This window comes from Phacochoerus africanus, chromosome 8, assembly GCF_016906955.1.
Source record: "Phacochoerus africanus isolate WHEZ1 chromosome 8, ROS_Pafr_v1, whole genome shotgun sequence".
In the NCBI taxonomy this organism is placed as follows: domain Eukaryota; kingdom Metazoa; phylum Chordata; class Mammalia; order Artiodactyla; family Suidae; genus Phacochoerus; species Phacochoerus africanus.
This window is the reverse complement of record NC_062551.1, coordinates 157854618-157875631: the sequence shown is the minus strand read 5'-3', so window position 1 is coordinate 157875631 and position 21014 is coordinate 157854618. Positions and strand designations below refer to the sequence as shown.

The 21014-nt window shown below is 39.7% G+C and overlaps 1 protein-coding gene across 6 annotated transcripts in view; it reads right to left on the bottom strand.

Annotated features, from left to right (window-relative positions):
- Nucleotides 1–20665, bottom strand: part of IFT25 (intraflagellar transport 25) — a 45911-nt gene extending 25246 nt beyond the window's left edge. For 3 of the 6 annotated variants that reach the window (XR_007136151.1, XM_047789034.1, XM_047789036.1), the window contains exons 1-5: nt 20484–20665; nt 16635–16701; nt 14953–15065; nt 2067–2173; nt 429–497 (exon numbers count right to left, since the gene is read on the bottom strand). Coding sequence is in view for 5 of the 6 variants with exons in the window: in XM_047789034.1 (XP_047644990.1) it covers nt 429–497; nt 2067–2173; nt 14953–15050 (274 nt within the window). In the remaining variant the exon portion in view is untranslated. Of the gene's footprint in view, nt 1–428; nt 498–2066; nt 2174–14952; nt 15066–16634; nt 16702–20211; nt 20380–20483 lie in introns of those variants that run through there. The other 3 variants (XM_047789035.1, XM_047789033.1, XM_047789037.1) reach the window with 3 other exon arrangements.
- Between the last annotated feature and the right edge of the window lie 349 nt (nt 20666–21014).

Below are 21014 nucleotides of genomic sequence, written 5' to 3'. Positions count from 1 at the left end.
TTCATGGTATTTGGGGAAGAAAAGGAGATAGACACACAAGGTCAATCTGTTGTGTTTAACTAGAGGCTACCAATTTTGCTGATATTCAAATAGCACCATTAATCAGGAAGGAAGGAAAGATGAAAAAGTAATATTTATTGTTCGTCTACCATTTATCAGACACTGTGTTCATGAAAACTTTAAATGGTAGGATCATCTCTGTTTTTCAGATAAGGATTCTAAAACTCAGAAAAATTAAGTATCACATTAACAATCACATAACCAGTAAGGGAAGAAGAATCCATTTTCAAACCTGGGTTTTTCTATGCCCTAAATATGTCACAACAATCATTCAAGTCATCTTTACCAAAATGTAGCCCGATTAGAGAGGAGAGGGCAATTCTCTACTCCCTGATGATCAGAACAATGCTGGTAAAACAAGCACATACCTCTTTCAATCCACTGCTCAAAATCAACCGGATCTTTAGAAGTGCTCTTTTCAATCCTCAAGGTCTGCACTGATAATGTAAATAAACAAAACAAATAAAGTGTTCATTATCTACCCGGTTTTATGTTGTTGTCTCCATAGTCCTTTTTTCCTCTAAGACTTCAGCATGGGTGATACTGCATAAAGTACTGGGATCAGGACCACCACATTATGAGAATCACTCAGCCACTCTGTTTTTCCATAAGTCTCTATGTAAAATACAGTCTGTGTAACTGCAATCTTACAAATATTTGCAGGCACAAAACACAAAGCTAGTATATAGCCTTTCAGAATTTGATATCATCTTTTTTTTGGCATACTGGTAGATAATAATACATCAGTGGTCTCGGTCATAAACTTTTATGGAAAAACTACTATGAGTCAGATATATTTATTTATTCACTGGACTTCAATCTTAGGATGAGGAAACAGGCTTAAAGAAATCAGGCAACTTAGAGAAGTCAGGCAAGGTGTTCAGTGATACAGAGTTAGTAAGCCAGAACTGGAACGCAAACTTTAGCTATGAGTCCAGAGCCTTTACAAGTAATGACAGAAGAGAGAATACAGTCATTTTCCTGCTGCACTGGTTTTTCGCTTACTCCTAGGCCAGCTCCTCTTGCCCCACATCCTTTCTTCCCCTTCTCTGTTCTGTGACCTGGGAGAAAGACTGCTGGGGACTGCGTCACCTGGACTCATTTGCCCACTGCCCACTGGCCAGATCTGGCCAACTGCAGGCACTGACTAGAAACTGGAGGGCGGGGAGAAGTGAGATTGGGTTGTATTTTCTCCACTCCCTTCCCACTTCAGTGCTGGGTCTCTGACAGGGGTTATGTCCCTTCTGGTTACAGCTCCTAAAAGGCCAGGCCCTCAGGCACAGACTCTAGCTCTCACTGAGCTCCAGCAATACTTTTCCTTCCCTCGGCCCAGGGGAGGTAGTGGCTTACTGCTGTAGTCAGTTTCGGGTGTCTCACCAGCCCTAGTTTGTTCGCTTAACCCAGGCCATGATTCTGTAAGTAGTCCTCTCAATAACTAACGTCTCTTCATTTGAGCCATCTGGGATGTATCGTGTTTCGTGCCATGATTCTAACACACTTTATCCTTAAATAAACATAAGACAAGATTAGGATGATGTTCCAGTGGGAGAGACTTCTCCCAAATCTCTCAGAAAACGCCATTATTAATAAAAGAATCAAAATTACCACATGCAAATAATCAGGGTTATCAGATTTTCAGAAAGAATGTGACAGAGAACCCTGGCCAAAAGAATCAGGAATAATGACATCAAGAAACCGAGTGTTCTGGCAAGCTGGCTTCTTATGTTCATAACAGGGTCTTTTGCCAAAGGCTTTCACATAGCAAATTGCATGGAAATTATTACGTGCTTTGGAAGGGTTTCAAATTTGCCGTTTCAGAGAGGTTAACTGTGCTCCAGGCAGTCAACTCACACTCTCCACCCATTGACCCCAGCAATAAAACTGGATTCCATGGTATAAAAAAAATTAGTATTTTTGCCAAAAGTTTACATATGTGCCTTCTGCCTATGGAAAAACTGAAAGGTGATGAAAATTAATGAAATGAAATGAAAACATGATATGCTTACCAAAGTAACTCTGGATTACAAGCCTTTCAATCCTTACGTGTTTGTGAAAACAAATAATGAACTCTTGGGGAAACATCCCTGTGGTGGTCCAAAATGTTTCTGGATTTCTATTGTTGATTTTAAAGAAAAAAAAGAAAAGTGGAGCCAAATGTTTAGAAATGTTTAATCATAAAATTCTAGTGAATAAATATTTTAAAAAATAAACCAAAAAACCCCAAAACAACCATTGGATTTTGCAACCCCTCTCTAACTGTTCATTCTGCCACTAATGTCTCTCCAACTTTAGTCATTCTTTACTACTACCAGATTATGGGGTTTTTTTTAAACTCAGAATTGATGTCACTCTTGTCTAAAAGCCTGTAGTGACCCCTTATTGCCTATAAACCTAAACTCCTTAGTATGGCATTTTACGACCCCAGACAATCTGGTCCCATCATTAAAGTATATCATCCCCCAACATGATATCATCTCCCATTAGTCACATTGGACCAAGATTAAAATTCTGTAAACACATCATGCAGGCTCATGCTTCTGTGTCTTAGTTTATGAGGTTCTCTTACCCTAAAAAGCCCTTCTTCCTTTGCAAAAGTTTATTCACTTTTTGGTCCCATCTCTCCAACTCCAACAAATCAGAATAACTTGATTCCTCCTTTGTATTCACCTCACACATAGCATCCATTTTTACGATGGCACTTTTTTCTTGTGTTTTTATTGCTCCAGCTACATACTCCACTCCTTAAGTCCAGTCACTTTCTGTTCCTCATCTTTTTTTTTTTTTTTTTGTCTTTTTAGGGCTGCACTGGCAGCAAATGGAAGTTCCCAGGCTAGGGGTCGAATCGGAGCTATAGCTGCCGGCCTACACCACAGCCACAGCAACACCACATCTAAACTGCGTCTGTGACCTACACCACAACTCACAGCAACACCAGATCCTTAACCTACTGAGTGAGGCCAGGGATCGAACCTGTGACCTCATGGATACTAGTCAGTTTTGTTTCTGCTGCACCGTGATGGGAACTCCTCTGTTCCTCATCTTTATATTGCCAGTAACTATCACAATGGCTGACCCATAGTAGATACACAATAGATGTTTGTTGAAACAAATTAATACATGCATTCAATGTTAGTCTTGCATTATGCACAATTTTACATATATATGTAGTATTGACTATAGAAATAATATTTCTATTTTAATTATACCATTATATAAGTACATAATTATATAACTTTAAAAAGAAAAGGTTTTTTTTGTCTTTTTTTATCTTTTCTAGGGTCAAGCCCGTGGCATATGGAAGTTCCCAGGCTAAGGGTCTAATCGGAGCTGTACCCACCGGCCTACACCACAGGCACAGCAACTCGGTATCCTAGCCGTGTCTGTTATCTACACCACAGCTCACAGGCAACACCGGATCCTTAACCCACTGATGGAGGCCAGGGATCGAACCTGCAACCTCATGGTTCCTAGTTGGATTTGTTAACCACTACGCCACGATGGGAACTCCTTTTCTTTTTACCTTAAGTGAAATTTCCCTTAAGTGTACAATTCAATTAGTTTTGATAAATGTATGTGCTTAAGTAAGCAATATCTCAGGATAACCAACACCCTAATCAAAATAAGGAACTTTTCCATCACTCTGGAAACTTCCCTTTTCTTTCCTTCCAGACAATCCCCACTGCCCTTATGCAACCACTGATCTGACTTCCACTGCCATAGACTATGCTATAATCTGTTTGTTCGTTTTTTTGCTTGATTTTTTTTGTTGAATATTTGGATTGCCTCCAGTTTTTTAACTTGTATGAATAAAGCCTCTATGAACATTCTTGTGCAGGTATTTTTGTGGATATGTTTTCATTTCCTTGGATAATTACTGTGAGTGGAATTGCTGAGTCATAAGGTAGAGGTATATTAAGTTTTATGAGAAAATGTCAGATTTTTAAAGTGGTTGTGTCATTTTCCATTCCTAATAGAAATGGGAGGGAGTCTAGTTGCTCTATATCCTTGTCAACATTTGCTGTTATCAATTTTTTAATTTTAGCCATTCAAGTGGATGTGAAATGATGATTACGGTATTAATTTGCATCTCCCTGATGACAAATGATGCTAAGTCCTTTTTCATGTACTTTTTGGCCATTCATATATTTTCTTTTATGCTAAGTGTCTGCTAAGTGTTTTATTTTATTTTATTTTACCACATCTGTAGTGGTATAATGATCATAACAATGTGATTTCAGAGGATTTCCATCCCACCGCCCAAGCACATACCCTCACCCCCCAAACTGTCTCCTCTGGAGACCATAAGTTTTTCAATGTCTGTGAGTCAGCATCTGTTCTGCAGAGAAGTTCAGTCTGTCCTTTTTTCAGATTCCACATGTCAGTGAAAGCATTTGATATTGGTGTCTCATTGTATGGCTGACTTCACTTAGCAGTGTTTTATTTTATTTATTTATTTTTTGTCTTTTTGTCTATTCCAGGGCTGCACCCATGGCATATGGAGGTTCCCAGGCTAAGAGTCTAATTGGAGCTGTAGCCACCAACCCACACCACAGTCACAGCAACACCACATCCAAGCCATGTCTGCAACCTACACCACAGCTCACGGCAACACCAGATCCTTAACCCACTGAGCGAGGCCAGGGATCAAACCGGCAACCTCAAGGTTCTTAGCTGGATTCGTTAACTGCTGAGCCACAGTGGGAACTCCTAAGTATTTTATTTTTTAAAAAGCTCTTTTTATTTTTACTATATATTTGTGGGAGTCCTTTGTCAGATATGTATGTATCATGAATATTTTCTCCCAGTCTGCAGTTTGCCTTTCCATTTTCTTAACTGTGTCTTTCAATGAGTATTAGTCTTATTTTTGGTGAAGTCCAGTTTTATTACCTTTTTTTTTTTTCTTCCCTTTTTAGGGCTGTACCTGTTTCATATGCAAGTTCCCAGGCTAGGGGTCAAATTGGAACTCCAGCTGCTGGTATATGCCATAGCCACAGCAATACCAGATTCGAGCCTCATCTGTGACCTACGCCACAGCTCATGGCAATGCAGAATCCTTAACCCACTGAATGAGTCCAGGGATCAGACCCGCACCCTCAAGGATTATTAGTTGGGTTCTTAACCTGCTGAGACACAATGGAAACTCTCAGTTTTATTGCCTTTTTTATGCTTAGTAATTTTTGTGTCTTCATTAAGAAATCTTTGCCTACTTCATTGTCACAAAAGTACTTTTTTAGGTTTTCTTTTAGAAGCTTAAATATTTTAGCTCTGAATTAAGTTCTATGATTCATCTTGAATTAATTTTTGCATTTCGTATGAGGTAGCGGTTGAGGTTTATTTTTATCTACATGTTTATTCGGTCATTCCAGCACCAAATGTTAAAAATACTTTCCTTTCCCAGGGAACCCTCCTGCACTGTTGGTGGGAATGTAAATTGGTACAACAACTATGGAAAACAGTATGGAGGTACCTTAGAAAACTATATATAGAATTACCATATTACCCAGCAATCCCACTCTTGGGCACATATACGGACAAAACTCCTTGAAAAAGACACATGCACCCGTATGTTCATTGCAGCACTATTCACAATAGTGAATGGAAAGACATGGAAACAACCTAAATGTCCATCAACAGATGAATGGATTAAGAACATGTGGTATACATACACAATGGAATACTACTCAGACACAAAAAAGAACAAAATAATTCCATTTGCAGCAACATGGATGGAACTAGAGACTCTCATACTAAGTGAAGTAAGTCAGAAAGAGAATGACAAATACCATGTATCACTTATATCTGGAATCCAATACATGGCACAAACGAACCTTTCCACAGAAAAGAAAATCATGGACATGGAGAACAGACTTGTGGTTGCCAAGGGGGAGGGGGAGGGAGTGGGATGGACTGGGAATTTGGGGTTAATAGATGCAAACTATTGCCTTTGGAATGGATTAGCAATGAGATCCTGCTGTACAGCACTGGGAACTATATCTAGTCACTTATGATGGAGCATGATAATGTGAAAAAAAATGTATATATGTATGTATGACTGGGTCACCTTGCTGTACAGCAGAAAACTGACAGCACACTGTAAACCAGGTATAATGGAAAAAAAATCATTTAAAAAATAAAAGAAAAAAACTTTTCCTTTTCCTATTGAATTACTTTAGTGTCTTTCTCTAAAATTAATGGACTATACATAGATGTATGCATTTCTGCCCTTCCATGTTATTCCATTCATCAGTTTCTGTATCTTTATCCTTTTGCTGAAAATTGGTTGACTTTATATGTATTGGTCTATTTCTGGGCTCTCTATTCTGTTCCACTGATCTATATTGATCTATCTTTATAAAAGTGCCATGCTGGATCTGTCTTTGCAAAAGTGCCATGCTGTTTTGATTACTGTGTATATAAATTTTGCAATCAGATAATGTAAGTGCTCCAACTTCTTTTTCAAGATTAGTTTGACAAGAGTAGGTCTTTGCATTTCCATATTCATTTCAAAATCGACTTGTTAATTTCTATGTAAAAGTCTATTGAGGAGTCCCTGTCGTGTCTGAGTGGGTTAAGAACCCAACATAGTGTCCATGAGGATGCAGGTTTGATCCCTGGCAGGTCAGCTGGATCCGGTGTTGCTGTGGCTGTGGCACAGGACAGCTGTGTGGCTGCAGTTCCATTCGATTCCACCCCTAGCCTGAGAACTTCCATACGCCGCAGGTTTGGCCTTATAAAAAATAAAAGGAAAAGAAAAAAAAAATCTATTGCAATTGTATTGAAGCCCTAAGTCATTTTAGGGAGAAATTGCCATTGCAACAAGATTGAGTTTTCTGGTCATTTATATCTTTTCATTTATTTAATTGCTTTTTTTGGGAGGGGAGTTGTCTTTTTAGGGCCGCACCTGAGGCATGTGGAGGTTCCCACGATAGGGGTCAAATCGGAGCTACAGCTGCTGGCCTACACCACAGCCACAGCAACACAGGATCCTTAACCCACTAAGCAAGGCCAGAGATCGAACCCACAACCTCATGGTTCCTAGTCGGAGTCGTTTCTGCTGTGCCACAACAGGAATGCCTATTCTTAACTATTTTAAATGTGCTATTATTATTTTTATTTTTCTGCTTTTTTGGGCTGTACCTGTGGCATATGTAAGTTCCCAGGCTAGGGGCTGGATCGGAGCTGCAGCTGCCAGCCTATACCATAGCCCCAGCAATGCCAGATATTTAACCCACTGACCAAGGCCAGGAATTGAACCCGTGTCCTCATGGTTACTAGTTGGGTTAGTACTGAGCCACAACAAAAACTCCTTAAATGTTTTAAATGCTATTGTAAATGGAATTTTTTTTTTTTTTTTTTTTGGTCATGCCTGTGGCATGTGGAAGTTCCTGGGCCAGGGACTGAACCTGTGCCACACTAGTGACAATGCCAAATCCTTAACCACTATTCCACCAGGGAAATTCAACCCAGGGTACTTGGTAGTCACATTTCTTGGGGGGAGGGGCAAGGCTTGATGTGGGATCTCAGTTTCCAGACCATGCCACAGCGGTAAAAGCACTGATTCCTAACCACTACATCACCAGGGAACTCCCTCGTAAATGGAATTTTTAAAAATTCCATTTTCCAAATGTTTCCTGCTGGTATATAGTAATACAATTGATTTTTATGTATTGACCTTGCTAAATTTAGTTTTTGGTAGATTCCTTAGGGTTATGTAGATTCATATAAGCTGTGAACAAAGAAAAAAAAATTTTAGTGGCCAGTAGCTCTTATCTGTATATGTAGATGTGCATGTAGATGCATGCACGCCTAAAGAAATGGAAACCCAAATAAATATTATGAATAGTTCAAAAGGCTACTTGGTTAAAAGATGTATGTTAAGAGGACTCACACCAAAACTTATTTTCCAGCTGCCATCTGGAGTAGGAAGACCTTCCTCTTTGAGGAAATACCACAGAAGAGTGCAGTCTGATCATTATCTTCATTATACTATGTCTACTGATTTTCTTCCGAATTTTTTAAAATTTGTATACAATTGTACAGGTTGCTTTCCCTTTACAACTACTATAAAATATTGGCTATATTCCCCATGTTGTTCAATACAGCCTTGAGCCTATCTTACACCCAATAGTTGGTACCTCCAAATCTCCTACCCATATTTTTGCCCCTCCCTGCTCTGCCCACTGGTAAACTCTAGATTTTTCTGTGAGTCTGTTTCTTTTTTGTTGTAGTCACTAGTTTCTTGAGCTTTTTATAGTCCACATATAAGTGACATACAGTACTGAACAAAGACGGTTTTGCTCTTTCTTTCTAATCTTTTTTTGTTTAGGGCTGCATATGCGGCATATGGAAGTTCCCAGGCTAGGGATCAAATCAGAATTGCAGCTGCTGGCCTACGCCAAAGACACAGCGATGCCAGATCCTTAACCCACTGAGTGGGGCCAGGGATCGAACCCACAGTCTCATGGATACTAGTTGGGTTTATTACCACTGTGCCACAAGGGGAACTCCTTTCCTTCCAATCTTTATGTCTTTTCTTGCCTTACTGCATTGGCTAAGACCTCCAAGACAACAGTGAATAGAAATGATGAGAACTAACATCTTTGCTTTGTTTCCAATCGTAGGGGAGTAAGTATTTTTTTAATTGAAGTATAGTTGATTTAAAATATTATATTAGTTCCAGCTGTATAGCATAGTGATTCAAAACTTTTATAGATTATACTGCATTTAAAGTTACTATAGTTGTCGCTCAGCGGTAAACAACCTTACCAGTATGCGTGAGGATGTGGGTTTGATCCGTGGCCTCACTCAGTGGGTCGGGGATCTGACATTGACGTGAGCTGTAGTGTAGCCTGCAGATGTGGCTCTGATCCCGAGTTGCTGTGGCTGTGGTGTAGGTCAGCAGCTGTAGCTCCAATTGACCCCTAGCCTGGGAACTTGCATGTGCCACAGGTACAGCCCTAAAAAGACAGAAAAAAAAAAGTTACTAGAAAACAATGGCTATGTTTCCTTGTGCTGTACAATAGAGCCTTGTTGCTTATCTATTTTCTATATACTAGCTTGTATGTCTTAATCCCATACCCTTATTTGCCCCTCCCAGCTTCCCTCTCCCCATGGTATCCACTAGTTGGTTTTTTGCATCTGTGAGTCTGTTTCTGTTTTGTTATATGCGCTCATTTGTTTCACTGGGAAAGCATTTATTACTTCACCATTAAGCTAAAAATTTTTAGTTAATGCCTTTATCAGACTGAGAAAGTTCCTTCTTTTTTTAGTTTTTTGAGAGTTGTTATCATGAATGCATGGTGAATTTTGTCAAATGATTTTTCAGAATGATTGTATGATTTTCTTCTCTGTTGTTCTGACAATATGGTAAATTACATTCAATCTGTATTCCTGTGATAAGGTGGTGAATATTGCATTCTTATGATATCCTCCATTTGCTGGATTCAATTTGTAGGATATTTATACAGTTTAATTTCTACAATCGATATAAGCTATTTTGATTTTTCTATTTTACCTTGTATCATTTTTATAGGTTGAGTTTTTCAAGGAATCTGTCCATTTCATCTGTTGTCCATTTTTTTTTGTCTTTTCTTGTTGTTATTATTGTTGTTGTTGTTGTTGCTATTTCTTGGGCCGCTCCCGTGGCATACGGAGGTTCCCAGGCTAGGGGTTGAATCGGAGCTGTAGCCACCGGCCTACGCCAGAGCCACAGCAAGGTGGGATCCGAGCCGCGTCTGCAACCTACACCACAGCTCACGGCAACACCGGATCGCCAACCCACTGAGCAAGGGCAGGGACCGAAACTGCAACCTCATGGTTCCTAGTCGGATTCGTCAACCACTGCGCCACGATGGGAACTCCTACGTTGTCAAATTTATTAGCCTATATTTGTTCTTGATATTGACCCTTTTAGAATTTCTGGTGATACTGTTTCTTTCCATTCTGGTACAGGCAATTTGCATTTTCTCTCTTTTTTTTGTTGTCAGTTTTGCTAGAGGTTTATTACTCTTTTCACAGGATCAATTTTTGTTTTATCAATTTTTCCTAACTGCCTATTTTCTATTTCATTGATTTTTGCTCTTACCTTTATCATTTATTGTCTTCTTTCTTTTGGTATTATTTGCTCTTCATTATCTAGCTTCCTAAGGTAGAAATTTAATTACTGGTTTTAAAACTATTCTCCTTTTTAATATAAGTATTTGTGCTATAACCATCCCTTAAAGAATTGCTTTAGCTGCATACCACAAATGCGGCTATTTTTTTCATTATCATTCAGTTAGAAATATTTTCTAGAGCTCCCACTGTGGCTCAAAGGAGTCAGCAGTGTTTTGGGAGCACTGGGATGTTGGTTCAATCCCTGGCTTGACACAGTGGGTTAAAGATCCAGCATTGCTGTAACTGTGGCTTAGGTTGCAACTATGGCTGGGATCTAATCCCTGGCCGGGGAGCTGCATATGCTGCAGGGTGGCTAAAATTAAAAAAAGAAAGAAAGAACTATTTTCTAATATCTTTTGTGTTTTTTTTCTTTGACCCATGGGTTATTCTGAAGTGCTGTGTGTTTAATTTCTAAGTTTTGGTGTATTTTCTAGATGGCTTTCTGTTATTTATGTCTAAATTTAATTACATAGTGGTCAGAGAACATATTCTTTTCTTCTCCAGCTTAACTGAGATATAATTGACATGCGTCATCACGTAACTTTAAGGTGTACATACACAAAGATGTGATACGCACATATATTGCAAAATGGTTACCCAATAAAGTTAGTTAACACATCCACCACTTCACATAATTACTATTTTTTTTTTTGGAGAACATATTCTTTTAGATTTCAGTTTTCTGAAATTTATTGAGACTTATTTTATGGTCCAGCACATTTCAGTGCATGTTCAATGTACACTTGTTCCATGTGCTATTGTTGATTATAGTGTTCTATAAATGTCAGTCAAGGTGACTGAGAGTGTTGTATGGATCATCTAAATCTTTACAGATTTTTTGGTCTAGCTGATTTTTTTTTTTTTTTTTGCCATTTCTAGGGCCACTCCCACGGCATATGGAGAATCCCAGGCTAGGGGTCGAATCGGAGCTGTAGCCACCTGCAACCTCATGGTTCCTAGTCAGATTCATTAACCACTGTGCCACGACGGGAACTCCTTCCTGGGTGTTTTTAATGAACGTGAGCAATATAACATCAAAGATATGTAAAGATGCACCAGGATTTTAAAATAACATATAACTGGATCCGTACAATTAAGTATAATAAAGCCATCAAAATAGTAGTTTCCTTTAAAATAAAGCCTTATAGCTATTAACTGTTAAACATTTATTATCTCATGTGTTAAAAAAAAAGTCATGTGATTTTTTTTTTTTCCCACAACTCTGAGGTAGTTAGGGAAAGTGGTATTATCTCCAATTTTCAGATGAGGAAACTGAGGCTCAAGTAATAACACATATATTCTTAGCCGAAAGTAACACATTCAGTTCACTTCCCAGGAATTCTAACAGTAAATCATTCTTCTCCATTATTCCAAAAGGACTAGTTCTCTCTCTCTTCTACTTTTTCTCTTAACTCTTTTTTTTTTTCCTTGTATAGAATTTTTTCCTCTTTCACTGACATGATAAATACCAAAAAGCAAAAGTAGGGTCAAGAGGAAGTTGAAATATAATCACTTTTTAGAACTCCACTTCTGAGAAAATTGAGAATTGGGAGCACTGTCCTTTAGGGGAAAATTTACAGCACTGCTTTCTCCAAAAAATTCTATGGTTACTCCCACTCAGATATACCAACTTATGAGTAAAGAGTAAATTTTAGGAGCTCCCATCGTGGCGCAGTGGTTAACGAATCTGACTAGGAACCATGAGGTTGCGGGTTCGATCCCTGGCCTCGCTCAGTGGGTTAACGATCCGGCGTTGCCATGAGCTGTGGTGTAGGCTGCAGACACGGTTCGGATCCTGCGTTGCTGTGGCTCTGGCGTAGGTCGGTGGCTACAGCTCCGATTAGACCCCTAGCCTGGGAACCTCCATATGCCGCAGGAGTGGCCCTAGAAAAGTCAAAAAGACCAAAATAAATAAATAAATAAATAAAAAGAGTAAATTTTAGTATCTACCATATAAAGTCTAACTGTATTTGTTGGAAACGAATATGAATTAAAAGTCTCTGATATGCTCTGTTCAGTTATCAGGTCAGTTAACCACTTTTATTCCACATCGTTTTCTGTACTAAGGGTTTTTATACAATCTAAAAAATATTACAGGAGTTCCCCCGTCATGGTGCAGCAGAAATGAATCCGACTAGGAGCCATGAGGTTGCAGGTTCAATTCCTGGCCTCACTCAGCGGGTCATGGATCCGGTGTTGCTGTGAGCTGTGGTGTAGGTCAAAGACTTGGCTCGGGTCCTGTGTTGTTGTGGCTGTGGCACAGGCCAGCAGCTGTAGCTCCGATTAGATCCCTAACCTGGGAACGTCCATATGTCATGGGTGCGGCCCTAAAAAAAAAAGCAAAAAAAAAAATTATGTACTTACTAATATGGACTGATAGATTCTAAAATATTATCTGTTACGTAAAATACCCAATCTTAATGATTTATAAACATTCCCCCTTGAAAGAAAGGTCACCAAAAGGGTGTAAGGTAGATTGATCTTACCTTGGAAATTTGATCTATCTTCAAACAGAGACAAGGGGTACTTTTGGAAAGATCTCTATTTCTGGCCAACAACTTAAAAAAAATCTCTATAGGTCTGTGATCCTCATAGCAGTCCTCACATTTATATCTCTATGGCAGAGTGGGATAAATAACTATTATCTGAATTGCAGAAGTAAAAAACTAAGGAGGATGAAAACCACAGACATTAAGTTTTTTCTTCATATCTTAAATTTGAGAAACTGGGAGTTAAAAGAAATGAGTATTAGTTTTGATTTTGTCATTTGCTTATCAGTGTGATTATGTCATTTTACTTCTCATCTTTGTTGTCATCTTTATACAAGATTGAAAATACTTTCATTTTGGCCTCTTATTCCCCAAGCTTACTGTAAGAGTCAAGTGACATAACATCTATAAAATTATAAAGCCCTGTGCAAATGTACCGTAACAGATGCATATACGTATGTATAAATGTCTATGTGTGATTGTACGTATGACTAATCTTTGATGGTCTAACTCACAAGCTACTCAACAAATATTTTAAGAGACTGCAGTCAAAGATGAAAAAAGTCACAGTCTCTGACTTCTAGATATTTCCAGTTGAGGTGATGAACATTAAAAATAAGTAATTATACAATAAAGGAATAAATAAGGTAATAGAGGTATATCCCAAATTCTATTGGAGCCTAACAAAAAGGTAAACTAATCTTACTTGAGGGAAAGGGACAGTTCAGAGAGGAGATAACAACTGGCCTTAAAGGAACAGGTCCAATTGCTGGAATTTTGTCTAGATATATGGACTTCACAATAGAACACAAAGAACCAGAAGATCTATGTCACAACAGGCTCTGCCTTCAATAGTTAAAACTGGTATTTGACCTCTTTAGACCTCTCTTACCATAAGACTAAATAAAAAGTTTAGATAAAACGAACTCATAATCCTTCCAGCTCTAAAATTATAAGATTCTATGAGTCAAACTCAGGTCACTATACAAATACCAAGAGAGAGAACTCAAGAGAGCAATAAAATAGCCAGAACTGTTTAAAAAAAAAAAAAAAAGGAGTTCTTCCTGGATGGATCTGGAGATTATTTGCTTGGTGAAATAAGTCAGACAGAGAAAGATAAACATGGTATATAACTTAAATGTGGAATCTAAAAAATAAAAGAAAATAGTATTACAAAAAAGAAAGAGACTTTCAGATGAAGAGAACAAACTGGTGGTTAGCAGTGGGGAAAGGGAAGTGGAGAGGGGCAACATAGGGCTAAGGGGACTAAGAGGTACAAACTTCTATGTATAAAATAAATAAACTACAAGGATGTATTATATAGCACAGGGAATACAGCCAATATCTTATAAATGGAGTAAAATCTTTAAAAATTGTGAATCACCACAAAGTATATCTGAAACATATAATATTGTAAATCAACTAGATTGACATCAATCTTTTAAAAAAAGAGTTCTCCCATTAACTACTTTTTCTTGGGATTTAAAAGTCTGAGAATCCGGAGTTCCCATAGTGGCTCAGCGGTTAATGTATCTGACTAGCATCCATGAGGACACAGGTTTGATCCCTGGCCTCGCTCTGTGGGTTAAGGATCTGTCATTGCCGTGAGCTATGGTGTAGGTCGAAGACGCGGTTTGGATCTGGCATTGCTGTGGCTGTGGTATAGGCCAGCAGCTGTAGCTCTGATTAGACCCCTAGCCTGAGAACTTCCATATGCTCAGGGTGCAGCCCTGAAAAGACAAAAGACAAAAAACAAACAAAAAAAGTTCAGTTTAGGAATTATAAAGAAAAGGATCAAAAACCTAAATATACAGAACTGAATTAGTTCCAGGAATGGTACTAAAGTGAGTGGTTAGGTAATCTAGTTCACCAAATATTTATTAAACTATGTTTACCAGGGCTAAGTGCTAGCTGTTATAAAACATATCTCAGTACTTAGGTGGTTTACTGACCTAATATTAAGACTTTAAGGGAGTTCTCGTCGTGGCGCAGTGGTTAATGAATCCGACCAGGAACCATGAGGTTGTGGGTTCGGTCCCTGCCCTTGCTCAGTGGGTTAAGGATTCCACATTGCCGTGAGCTGTGGTCGCAGACGCGGCTCGGATCCTGCGTTGCTGTGGCTCTGGCGTAGGCCAGTGGCTACAGCTCCGATTCGACCCCTAGCCTGGGAACCTCCATATGCCACGGGATTGGCTCAAGAAAAAAAAAAAAAAAAAGACTTTAAGGAAGAAAGAATAGTAACTCTTACCCATCAATGATATTTTCAGGTGGGTGTTTTTCATCACTTGATGTAGCTAAAATCACTTCAGTCCCTTCAGAGCTTAAACAAAGATCAACTTTTTTCATCTTTAAATGTTGAACCTGCAAGTAAAACAGTAACAAAACAATAACAACAAAAGCAACTTTTTATTCTCTGACCTTTATCTGAGAAAAGAAAGAGAAAGTCTGTTGCCTAGCACCCATCTCAACAACCAAGCTATTCAACAAGTGGGAGGGATTCTAACATGCTTATTTACATAAGTCAACTTCTGATCTCTCCCAGGGATCGTCTGTATAAGGGTACTTTTACTACTCTACTCTACAACCCAAGTCCCTAACACTTACATAATTTTTCTGCTTCTAGAATTAAAACCCCTCAATAATTATATAGAAACAGTTAATAAGCTAAAGTGACACAAATTAGTTGTAAATCTTTATTTATATTGCTATATTTCTGATATGTTAAAAAATGTGGCGCATAAAAACAGATGCTTTGTAACTGTTTCTCTATATGCTTATTGATTGAAGTAGCAAACAATAGTACTTAAATCTTAAGAGATACTTTATCAGCATTTTTTTTGAGTAGAAATATGAAATAAGAGAGCAATTTTTTTTTTTTTTTTTGCCTTTCTGCCTTTTCTAGGGCCGCTTCCCACAGCATATGGAGGTTCCCAGGCTAGGGGTCTCATCGGAGCTGTAGCCACTGGCCTACACCAGAGCCACAGCAATGCAGGATCCTTAACCCACTGAGCAGGGTCAGGGATTGAACCCGAAACCTCATGGTTCCTAGTTGGACTCGTTAACCACTGCGCCACGACGGGAACTCCTTTTTTTTTTGGCTACGCTCATGGCATGTGGAAGTTCCTGGGCCGGGGATCCAACCTGTGCCACAGCAGCAACCCAGCGATGCAGTAACAACACAGACTGGATCCTTAACCTGCTGTACCACAAGGGAACTCCTTCAATTGTTTATCCATTTATTTTTTATTTTTTTATGGATGCACCTGTGGCACGTGGAAGTTCCCGGGCCAAGGATTCAACCCAAGCAGCAGCTGCCACTTACGCTGCAGCTGAGGCAATGCTGGATCCTTTAACCCACGACATGGGGCTGAGGATCAAACCTACAGCTCTGCAGGGACCCGAGCTGCTGCAGTTGGATTCTTAACCCAGTGTATCAGGATAGGAACTCCAATTTTTATTTTTATTTTTTTTATTTTTTTTTGTCTTTTGTCTTTTTTTTAATGTTGTTGTTGTTGTTGCTATTTCTTGGGCCGCTCCCACGGCATATGGAGGTTCCCAGGCTAGGGGTCCAATCGGAGCTGTAGCCACCGGCCTACGCCAGAGCCACAGCAACGTGGGATCCGAGCCGCATCTGCAACCTACACCACAGCTCATGGCAACACCGGATCCTTAACCCACTGAGCAAGGGCAGGGACCGAACCCGCAACCTCATGGTTCCTAGTCGGAACCTCATGGTTCCTAGTCGGATTCGTTAACCACTGCGCCACGATGGGAACTCCGGAACTCCAATTTTTAAATTCTAATTCAGTCATTTGGTCCATGAACTTAAAGGCATCTCTGTTGTAGATTTAAGTTTGATAAAAAGCATCCTGAGAAGATACTGTTGAGCTGACAGAAGGAAGACTAGAGAAAGAGTACACCAGAACTCACCCTCCTTGATCTGCAGTGATAGGGCACAAACCAATATGCAGATGCAAGGCGACTGGGCAAGCTGTATCTACAAAAAATTAAAAAGATGAAGAATGTTTGGAAAAGGAAGAAAGACTTCCAATACACAAACTAAGCCCCAGTTTAACTTTTTTAAAAAATAAAACTATTTCAAATAAACAAACAACAAGCTACAGTGGATGTCTTACATTAACAATTATGTACCTACTTTGCAGATTTGAGAAATGTTAATATTTCAGTATGTCCACTTCAAATTTTTTTTAAAGAAATAAGTAGCTCCTGTCTTTATACCCTTCCTTGCCCAGTGGTAACAGCTATTCCGAAATTGGTGAATATTCTTCCCATGTTTTTATACTTTTACCATATATGGATCAGTATGCACAGTTCTTTTAAAACTTAGATGTTGTCACAGTGTACATATCCCTTGCTGCTTGTTTTTTCTGTCAATATTATGTCTGGATTTGGACTGTACTCCCAACATAAAGAATCTTAGTGTTTCCCCTATTTTTCTTTTTGTTAGAACAATTTATATAAGATGGGTGTTATCGGATCCTATAAGCCCAGTAAAGTGTTTATAGGTAGCATTTTTACTACTTCAAGTTCAATAAGTCTCTTTCGGTTTTCTATATCTTCTTGAGTCAATTTTGAAATTTGTATTTGGAGAAAACTATCTATTTCTTCTTATTTTGTGTATTTATTGGCATAAAGCTCATTTTCTATTATAATTTTAAAATCTAGTATTTAGTATTAAAAGCTGTGGTAAGATTGAAGAAAAAAGGCATACATGATAATATGATTTTATTTCGCCTTTTTTCTTGCCAATCTCACACAGCTTTTAATACTATTGATACCAGAGAACTGCTGTTGCTTGAACATTGTTAACTCTTAGTTTGAAGAGAAAAAATACGGTGAATTCTTGGAAATAGAGATTGATGTACTTGGATGTTAATTCTCAACAAAAATTCTAAAATTGCTAAATTTCATCATTAAAAGCATGTCCTTGAAAATCTAAACAAGAAGGTAGTAAAACTAGAAAGCAACAGTAACTTTAGTACACAAGTTATACCAAATCTATATATTTCTTTTTGTTTGATAGAGTTACTTCCTATTACTTCTGAATGTTCTGAACACTTCAAGAAAATTTCAAAGCATCTCAGATAACCTGTGGACTAGATGAAGAAATGTGGGATAGGTGACAGGCAGTACTTGAGGTAGATTATTTATAATTCTTGGAATGGCTATCCTCAAAGAATAATGATTAATGGGACAAAATGAACTGTGGAAGACCTTTATCCTTATCCCATTCAACATTTTCATTATTAAGGACAGAAAAAGTTTGTTTTATCAGTTTTGCAGATGACACAAAGCTGGGATATCAGCTAATATGCTAGAATTAGCTCACAAGAACTGAGCAAGCTAGAAAAATGTGTTGCAATGACTAAGATACTGAATAAGGATAACAGTAAAGGCCTGTACTCAGACTTAAAAAATCAGGAGTTCCCACCATGGCTCAGTGGAAATGAATCTGACTAGTATTCATGAGGACAGAGTTTCACTCCCTGGCCTTCAACCGTGGGTTAAGGATTCGGCATTGCTGAGAGTAGTGCAGGTTGCAAATGTGGTGTAGGCCAGCGGCTACAGCTCTGATTTGACCCCTAGCCGGGGAACCTCCATATGCCCCGGGTGTGGTCCTAAAACAGACAAAAAAAAAAAAAAATCAATCACATGAAGAACGGTTTAGATCAGGGATTGGGAAACTATTGCCTGTAAGTCAAATCTAGCCTGACACCTGTTTTTGTATGGCCCATCAGCTAAGAATGCTTTTTACATTTTAAAATATTTTTCAAAATCAATATAGTATTTTGTGGCACATGAAAATTATATGAGATAGGAAATTTGCAGCTTCGTGTCAATGAGTAGGTTTATTGGAAATGGCCATGCTCATTCATGTATATATTGTCTGTGGCTACTTTTGTGCTATAGTGACAGAGTTGAATGTTTGTGACAGACTCATAAAGCCTAAAATATTTATTATCTGGCCCTTTAGAGAAAAACCTTGCCAATCCTTCATCTCTATGTGTAAAATATAGAGGATTAGTTGATTGCAAAGTCACTATAAGGCAAGAGTGTACTATATCTGCTCCTAGAGGCAAAGGAATGTTATTTTAGATTGTATTATTGGAGTTAAGATGGAACTACCTTCTATCGAAATCTTTGAAAACCAACTAAGGGCCAGACACTGCACTAGTAATGCAAAGATACTATGTAGTCACCTTTGACTACAGTAAATCTAAGACAAAGATGGTGACCAAGGCTTGGTTTTTGCCTTCAAGCTCTGTCAAGGAAGATGGACAACCATGAAACTAGTAACTTAGTATGTTACATGCTAATAGTGAACCACACCTAGAATACTCTGTTTGGTTCCAATTAGCATATTTTAAGTAAGACACTGTCAGGCTTTACATTGTTCAGAGGACTGCAAAAATTTCATGATGCTATATAAACTACATTAAATGGAGGAAGTTGAAAGAATATTGTTTCAAGGAGAGATAATTTAGTGAGAGAAATGTGACTACAAGTTTTAACATCACAAGTCTTCAAATGTAAAAAGTATTAGAATTTTTCACTAATAATTGATGATAATCAATAACAGGGAGAAATGCACTCAACAAATATGAACTCCAGTGTTCCCTGTGGTGCCATGGATTGAAGATTTGGCATTGTCACTGCAGCAGCTTGGGTTGCTGCTGTGTTATGGGTTCGATTCCTGGCCTAGGAACTTCCACATGCTGCAGGCATGGGCAAAATAAATAAACATGAATTTTTAAGCTGGATGACATCATAGATATAAGAAATTTCTAGCAAAGAGAAGATTTTTAATCTTTTCCAATCCTGGAAGTGTACAAGAAAAGGTAATAACCTATGAAGGAAACTAAAGAAAGAATTCTTGCACTGGGGTTCCTTTAGAGTGACTTGAATTCTAGGAAAGGTAGATTAGGAGCAGATAATACAAACACTTGAAAGTCAGGTAAAGAGAGTAGGCTTTAGCCTATAGTTCAGTGGTTCTCAACTGGATTGGTGGTGATGCCTTATCTTGTCCCAGTGCCATTTATCCACCCTTTCACCTCCAGTTCGCATGTCCTTTCTTTCCGCAAACCTCTCTGCGCCAAGTCTTCAGTTCACCTTCTCCCCGACCAGCCACTAGCTTCTGGTAACTCTTCGATTCCTCAAACCCTGTCCCATTACATCATCCACTGGGAACGTGTGTGTAAATTCGAGAAGCGCCATCCTCCCTCTCCCCAGTGCCAGCCAGGGCCTATAGCTTGGTATATCACTTGAAAGGCAATCAGCCCTGACCCCACATTTTCCCCTCCATCCCAAACCCTTCTCTTCAGTTCAAGGCCATTTCGAGACCTCCATGGGCCCTGAACATTCATAACTTTGACTCCTGGCGCCAAACTAGATAAAATATCTTAAATGAACCCACATCTTATGTCAAACATAATTCTGAAGTATGAACTTACGTTCCAGTGGATAGGTTTCATTTTCATACACTTACAATTTCGACTTGGAATTGATTTTCCCTTGTTGGGGGGGGGGTCAAAACATTTTATCAGGCCTAGAAAAAGTTCGTGCGCTGGTTCTCTGGTACTTCGAAGAGACCTGCGTCAGACTTCCCCCTTCCCGGTCCCCTCACGAGCCAAGCCTCAGCGCCCCCGGCGATCCGCCTCCGCGCCGCGCGTCCCCTCACAACCCCCGCCACGCTCGCTCGCTCGCTCCCTCCTCCACCAGCATCCCCTTCTGTCGGCCTCGCCCAGCCGGGGGTCCCACCTCCCAAGGTGCCGGGCGAGCCACGAAGCCCGGATCGCCTAGGCCTCCGGTTAGCGACAAATGCGCTTACAGTCGAGCTTCGTTTCTCTCTACCACCCTGCCCACAACACCGCCTCTCCCCTCTCCACCGGCCTTCTAGGAGTTCGCTGGATGCTGCGCAGAATCTACTCCCGGCTCTATGCTCCACCCCTCCCTCAGACCCCGCCCCGTCTCGCCCCACACTGCGTTGCGCGCCCCATTCCCCAGCCCCGCCTCCCTCCCGCCCAGCCTCCTCGAGATCCCCAGAGCGCTCAGCTCTTCTCTCCCGGCCTGATGCTCCACCCTCCCGTAGGCCACGCCCCAGACCACGCCCCCCGTGATCTTTGGTTCGCGGGCTGAGTTCCGCAGCCCCGCCCAAGGGCCTGTCCCTAGGTAAGCCCTGAGCACGCGCTGCTTACCCTCCCCCAGCTCAGCTTGATCCCAGGGGCCTGCGAGACCCAAGAGACCCGCCTTCGTGCGAACACGCACGCGCAGTCCCCACCTCTCCCGGCT